Source organism: Huiozyma naganishii, chromosome 11, assembly GCF_000348985.1.
Source record: "Huiozyma naganishii CBS 8797 chromosome 11, complete genome".
Taxonomy (NCBI): Eukaryota; Fungi; Ascomycota; class Saccharomycetes; order Saccharomycetales; family Saccharomycetaceae; genus Huiozyma; species Huiozyma naganishii.
In genome coordinates, this window is record NC_035932.1 from 246,157 (window position 1) to 253,441 (window position 7,285).

The following is a 7,285-nucleotide window of genomic DNA, read 5'->3' on the forward strand; positions in this document are numbered from 1 at the left end:
AATGCGTATTAGATGGAAGTCCTTTACCAGGAGAGTTGTGCAACTGGGGCCAGGATCTGGGCTGGGAAGGTAATCGTGGACACGATGTTCAAAGGGCAAGGAAGCAGCAGCGAATATGAGGTGTTAGAGGAAATTGGACGCGGGTCGTTTGGGTGTGTTCGAAAAGTGGTACACATTCCGACGAGGACTGTGATGGTCAGAAAAGAGATCAAGTATGGGCATATGAATCAGAAGGAAAGGCAACAATTGATTGCCGAATGTAAGATTCTGTCTCATTTACAGCACGATAACATTGTCAGGTTCTACTCTTGGGATTTCAACGAGCAGATGCAAATTCTTTACTTGTATATGGAGTATTGCTCGCAGGGTGATTTACAAAATTTAATAGCCACCTACAAGAGTGAGCGGAAATATATACCTGAACAAATAATCTGGAATATTCTTACTCAGCTTCTGTTGGCTTTATACAGGTGTCATTACGGAGAAGATTTGCAGCCACTGAACACCATATACGATAGAATGAAGAAACCTACCATCAAGAAGGATACAAACATAGTAATTCATAGGGATATGAAACCTGGAAACGTGTTCCTCAACGGGGAAAGTAACGACTCCAGTGGGGGTGGGAACAGTTGGGATGGCAAGAAGAACGATAGTGCTGGTGTGGTTAAGTTGGGTGATTTTGGTCTTGCAAAATCCTTAGGGAACAGTGTTCAGTTTGCTACGACATACGTTGGCACACCTTACTACATGTCACCAGAGGTACTACTTGATCAGCCGTACTCACCACTGAGTGACATTTGGTCTCTTGGGTGTGTGATATACGAGATGTGCTCCTTGCGTCCCCCCTTCCAAGCAAAAACGTACATTGATTTACAGAACAAGATTAAGTCAGGTAAATTTGAGAACATACCAGACTATTACTCTGATGGGTTAATGTCCATTATAAAGAGTATGATCCAAGTGGATATGAGGAATCGGGCATCCACGTTCGAATTGCTACAAGATGTTCAAATCAGAACATCTAGAAAGGCCCTCCAGCTTGAAAGATTTGAGAACAACCTGCTGGACTACGAGAGAGAACTGGTCAACATAGAGAAAATCCTTGAAAAACAGGCGGCCGACTACGAAAGAGCCATCGGTCAACTGCGAGAGCAGTTTGTTGTCGCCGTCGAAGAGAGAGCCCGGGAAGTTGCTCAGAACGGCAAAAAGATCGGGAAAGTCCCTGAAGAACTTTACAAGAATAGATACTACTACCGTGATACGCTTCCGCAGAAGCCTGCATACCACTGGCAGACCAAGTACCGCTGATCGCGGGTCGCCCACTCTGCGCAGCCGTCCTGACATCGCAGTCACTACATACGAGAGACAGGTACTGTTAAAATAAATATCGTACAATTTCAAGACCAGATGAAACATGGTACTTATACAGTGGGTTGTAGTCACTTGTGCAACTTGAGAGGAGACATCTTCAACTGTTGCGACAAGCATTGCGTGCAGGATTATGGGTGCCCAGGAGGATGTTCCCCGAAAACAGCATTCCATGGCGGCACTGTCAAATGCTGCAATTTTACATGACCCTGCGTTAGTGGAGGATTTTTCAGAGGTAAGAGATACGTTGGCCGTACCGACTGTGAATGCTGATGAGAGCGTGTCGGGTAGCGTAGTTATCATGCGTCATGATTCACCTCAGCATGTAGCGGCCACGGAACCGTTAGATTTTGCCGATGCGAAGGAGCGCATCACTAGTTACACGTCGAGTCATTACTCTGCTCCGGCATCGGATGACGATGAAGAAGATGAACTTGCGTCCGAAACGCAGAATGCCTCGGTACATGATTACTTAAGTGGGCTACACAATACTAGCATTCAGAGATCTGAAGTAATGCCCGATCCTGATGGAACTACTGTTGGCCATGAGAAGGACGGTAACGATGATGAGCGGTCAGGTGTAGAAATGGATTATTCAGATTCAGATTTCGAGGAAGATATAGAGAAAAGATTGCTAGAGCTAGACGAGCCTTCGATAGGCGATGATGGTAGTGTAACGATACTAAGGGAAGAAGGAAACTCGGGGAGCTCACAGTTCCCTGAACTGGAACTTTCAGATGAAGAGGAAGAGGACCATTTGCATAATGATACTATTTATGGCGATAAGTATCCTTTGGAGGCGCATCTCCATCACAGTGGTGAAGAGGACAGTGAGGAGGAGGAGGAGGAGGATGAATATAAACCGCTCCCTCCTCCACAAGAACTAGATCCAGAGAAACTGTACGCTCTTTACGAATTCAGTGGCCCTGATACATCGCACTGCCAATTGGAACAGGATGAATCATGCGTTCTACTGAATGACGAGGATTCATATTGGTGGTTAGTGAAGCGGTGCAGAGATAATAACATCGGGTTTGCGCCTGCAGAAATATTAGAAACTTTCCCAGAGAGACTGGCCAGGTTGAATTGCTGGAAAAATGAAAATATTGTCTCAGAGGCAACCCATTCTTCACAGTCACTCGATGATATAAACAAGTTAGAGAGGGAGCAACAGGAAGAAATATTGAAACTAATTCGTGAGAGGCCATTACCAGCAGGACCTTACCAAAGCAAAAATAAGTCTGTCAGTTTTAACGACATAGTGAGTTACGCCAATAGGTTTATTGAAGATGATGATTCAAACACCATTAATTCGGATGATGATAACGGACAGGATGAGCAGGCACAACAGGGAGGCGCTCCGAATCATTATGATGAGTTCACGAAAGAGCCGATTCATTTTGGTGATGAAGAAAAGGATCTCGATGAGGTGAGTGATGTGTCATTTGCGACAGGCTACTCGCAGCCTTTGAATGTAGCCAAGATAAGGGAGTCTAAATCAATCAAAAACATACATGATGCCATCGAAGCCGCTGAGTCTTCAAAAACCCCAGATTCGGATACATTTGCTCCTGTGATAATGATAGGGTCTGAACAAGAACAACCGAAGGAAACCAATGTAAACGATACCAACACAAGCACTGATGACATTCAAAAGGTATTCGAGGCACCAATTTCTCCATTTACAAACTCTAAGCAACGCGGGCTAGGTGTTTCGGATTTTCCCTCAAACAACTCCGTTCCCACAATTGGCGAGTACTCTCCATCCTCCTCCGAGTTTAACGACTCCCCGGTCCTTCAAGAGTGTACTTTCACTGGCAGCACACCAGCTGATGAAAAAGACCACATAGATCCAGAAAGTGGCAGTGATGATGAAGCTGCTAAGACATTCATCCCATCTACAAAGGCAGTCCAGGATATTTCAAAACTAGTTCACAGTGGTGATACTTCTAATGTAACAATTGAAGCGGATGATGAAGACACACGTCGTGGAACATCGCAATCACAGAACGTGGAACAAGTGGATCAAACACCAGGCTCGCCGAAGTCGGACCAGACGTTCCATAGCAACAACGGCGACAACATGTCCGTCAACTCCAAATACTCGTCCACATCAGACGAAGGTTTCAAGATGGAGTCAGGTGTACATCATTTACAAGCATCTACAACAAGCATCACCAGTAACAACTCTGCATCAAAGACGGCCACCTTGGAATTCGATGGGAATTTGGCAACATCTGGGCACGAAGAAAGCCGTACGACTTGTGACCCAGACACATTGAACGACATCACTCCTGTGGTATCAAAGGACCGTCATCCTTTCATTGACGAGCTATACGGACCGATCTTGACCAAGATTGACAGTCTAATGGCCAAAATCGACCAGCTCGTTGCATAAGCACATTATTTGTAGCTTCTTTAGGCATTCACTTCACTTATCCCTCGATATATACATTCCATACATAGACAACTATCTGATTCAGACGGTACTCCTTCTTCAACTTCCGGTTGCCAGGTGCTGTTTGCGTCTCCTGTATCAAAGCGATAAAAAAAATATTGAATATGTAAACCAGGCAAAGAACCCAAGGTCAGACGTTGGGAAATTGAGACAGGCAGTTGAAAACGGTCGCAAGGATCATAGCACTAGGATGTCAGAAACTCATTGGGCTCCGGAAGAAACATCGGTGTTACAGCTGTCCTCTCTTTTGAGGGAGAGCATGTCTCCCTCGCAGGAGGCGCGTACGATTGCGATGGATGCATTGAAAACATTTGAGGGACAGCCAGAGTTTATCAACTACCTCTGTTACATTTTGATCGAGGCATCTACAAATCAGGCGTTGTGTTTGCAGTGTTCTGCTGAGGAATTGGTCTCCCTGAGAGCTACGGCCGGTCTTCTATTGAAGAATACTATGCTGCAGAGAAATAGTGGTTATACGGCACATGGCATGGAGTACGTCAAAAATAATATTATCCGCGGGTTACAGAACAACGGGGGTAACAAGCTACTCGGTAATCTCACTGGTATCGTCATAACGACTCTGTTTTCTACTCTTTACCGCCAGGACAGGTCGGATGTGACAGGCGTGGCGATGCTATACCAGTTGGTGGAACTATCTAGTCAAGGTAATGAGGGTGCCATCAAGGCTTTATCCAAGATAATGGAAGATAATGGTCAATTTTTCCAATTGGAGTGGCAATCCTCCGAAGGGCCAATAAAACCTATTCAGTTTTTAACCGATGCGTTTTTGAAGTTTATGGCTCAGACAGATCAACTGAGCACTATCGTCAGGTCTGAGAGTATCAAATGTTTGAATTTTGCTATAGCACTTCAGCTCCAATACACTATCATAAAACTAGACGAAATCTTGACGAATATCTTCCACTTGGCGCAAGTCGATGAGGACGATCAGGTGAGGGCCCAACTTTGTGTTTCTTTCACGACGATATTGGAGGTCAGACCGGATAAGCTAGTAAATAACCTGGATGGTATTGTTCAATTTATGTTGCACTTGATCAACACTGTCCAGGAGGAGAAGGTTGCCATTGAAGCTTGCGAGTTTTTGAACGGTTTTGTCACAAGCTCGCACATTCCGAAGCATATCCTTCAACCTTATGTCAGTCAGATTGTCCCTGTTCTATTGGCAAAGATGGTTTTTGATGAGGATTCTATTTTAGAGTATGAATCCCATAACGAGGATGACGCCTTCCAGGATGATAAGGACGAAGATATCAAGCCAGTGGCACCTCATATTGTCAAGAAAAAGACCGTTTCTGAGGGGCCCAAGGGCACAGGAGGAGATTCCTCAGATGAAGAGGGTGATGACGATGATGACGATGGGGATGTCGACTCTCGCTGGACTCTAAGAAAATGCTCTGCGGCTACTTTAGACGTGATGACAACAATTCTGCCAAGGGACGTCATTGAAATAGCATTCCCATTTTTAAGAGAACATCTGACCTCTGATATGTGGTACGTCAGGGAAGCGACCATTTTGGCCCTAGGGGCTATGGCGGAGGGTATCATGAAATATTTTAATGAGCAGTTGCCGGTGATGATTCCTTTCCTCGTAGAGCAGTTGAAGGATGCATGGGCTCCCGTGAGGAAGATAACCTGTTGGACTTTGAGTAGATTTGCACCATGGATATTACAAGACCATACTGAGTTCCTGATCCCAGTTTTGGAACCTATCGTAACGACTTTGTTGGATAAGAGGAAGGATGTACAGGAGGCGGCGATCAGTAGTGTGGCTGTCTTTGTAGAGAACTGCGATTCAGAGCTAATTGAGACACTGCTGTACAGTGAGTTGCTGGCCAGTTTTGACAAATGTTTCCAGTTCTACAAGAAAAGAAACCTGATTATCCTTTATGACGCCGTTGGGAGGTTTGCCGAGAAGGTGGAGCTGGACGACGTTGCGATGCAAATGATTTTACCTCATTTGATAAACAAGTGGTCTACATTACAGGACAATGACAAGGAGTTGTGGCCGCTGCTTGAATGTCTATCGTGTGTTGTTTCCTCTTTGGGTGAGAGGTTCATGCCTATGGCCCCCAATGTCTACGATAGAGCGCACAGGATACTGTGCAATTGTGTTGAATTAGAGGCCAAGTCGCAACAAGACCCGAGCATCGTGGTGCCGGAAAAAGATTTCACGATCACATCTATTGATTTGATAGACGGTTTGGCGCAAGGACTGGGCGCGCACTGTCAGCCATTACTGTTCCCCAACAACGACAACTCGTTGCTGAGGGTTCTGTTAGAGTGTTTAAACGACCCGGTACCTGAGGTGAGACAAAGTGTGTTTGCACTGTTGGGGGACATAGTCACCTATTGCAGCCCTCAATTGATGTCCGGAACGCTCCCCCATTTTTTGAAGTTCATCGGTAACGAGATAATGCACAACGACGATCCAGATGGCGCCCCCTCCGTGATAAACGCTGTGTGGTGTCTTGGGCTTATCAGCGAGCGGATCGATTTGAGCGAGTACCTGATCGATTTGACGCGCGTTCTTTTGGACGTCTTTACTACCACATTACAGTTTGTTGACGTGGGCATTCTAGAAAACATAGCCATCACGATTGGACGGATCGGCATCACGCACCCTGAAGTGTTTGCCTCTGGTGCCTTCGCACATGACACTGTATGGGCGAAGTGGACCAGTTACATGTCTACGGTAGAGTCTGCTGAGGAGAAAAGCAGCGGGTACATGGGATTTATCAGAATCGTCAACCTGAGCCCGCCACAGATAATGACCAAGGGCACTCTGGTGAGCATCATTGAGGGACTTTCCTTTAACGTCGAGGCAGAAGTGTTTGCCCAGGATATCCTGCCTTTCCTAATGAACCACTCCCAGCAGATACAAGCCGTGTCCCACCAGTTGACCCCCGAGTGTATCGCCTTCCTGCAGAGGTTCAGCAGCTGATCAGCGGATACTACTACCCACTAGAGCCTACTTTTTCGTAGAAAGTGACTGAAGCTTTTTTTTTTTAAAGCTTTTCCTTCGAGATCTGAAAAATTAAAAATTTTTCTCGATGACCTTCAAACCGTTTGGATACTTCTAAGTACTGGCCTTGTTGTGATGGTTGATTGACTTGATAGATACTGTACACTACACTCACTTAACTTGTGTTTACCGAATATCAGTTTGTTGATAGCTATCTAGTAGCAACACGAAAGAAAAAAATACAATAGAATAAATGTCCTTCAGACCAGGTAGTAGAGGTGGTTCCCGTGGTGGGTTTGGCGGCGGCCGTGGTGGATTCGGTGGTGGCCGTGGTGGATCCCGTGGTGGGTTCGGTGGCCGCGGCGGTGGCCGTGGTGGCTCTCGTGGTGGGTTCGGTGGCCGTGGCGGTGGCCGTGGTGGCTCTCGTGGTGGGTTTGGTGACCGTGGTGGTCGCGGTGGTCGCCGTGGCGGCC

At 46.2% G+C, this 7,285-nt stretch overlaps 3 protein-coding genes across 3 annotated transcripts; all 3 read left to right on the forward strand.

Moving 5' to 3' along the window:
• Window positions 1-84: 84 nt before the first annotated feature.
• Window positions 85-1,311, forward strand: KIN3 (serine/threonine protein kinase KIN3; the record flags this gene model as incomplete). The annotated part of the gene is made up of 1 exon (XM_022610438.1): window positions 85-1,311. One exon carries the CDS (start codon window positions 85-87, stop codon window positions 1,309-1,311), a length of 1,227 nt encoding a protein of 408 aa, XP_022466735.1.
• Window positions 1,312-1,543: 232 nt separating this feature from the next.
• BUD14 (protein phosphatase regulator BUD14) lies at window positions 1,544-3,769 on the forward strand (the record flags this gene model as incomplete). The annotated part of the gene is made up of 1 exon (XM_022610439.1): window positions 1,544-3,769. The coding sequence occupies one exon, from the start codon at window positions 1,544-1,546 to the stop codon at window positions 3,767-3,769; it is 2,226 nt and encodes a 741-aa protein (XP_022466736.1).
• A 250-nt stretch (window positions 3,770-4,019) lies between these two features.
• On the forward strand, window positions 4,020-6,791 carry KAP104 (Kap104p; the record flags this gene model as incomplete). Its single annotated transcript, XM_022610441.1, has 1 exon — window positions 4,020-6,791. The coding sequence occupies one exon, from the start codon at window positions 4,020-4,022 to the stop codon at window positions 6,789-6,791; it is 2,772 nt and encodes a 923-aa protein (XP_022466737.1).
• Window positions 6,792-7,285: the final 494 nt, after the last annotated feature.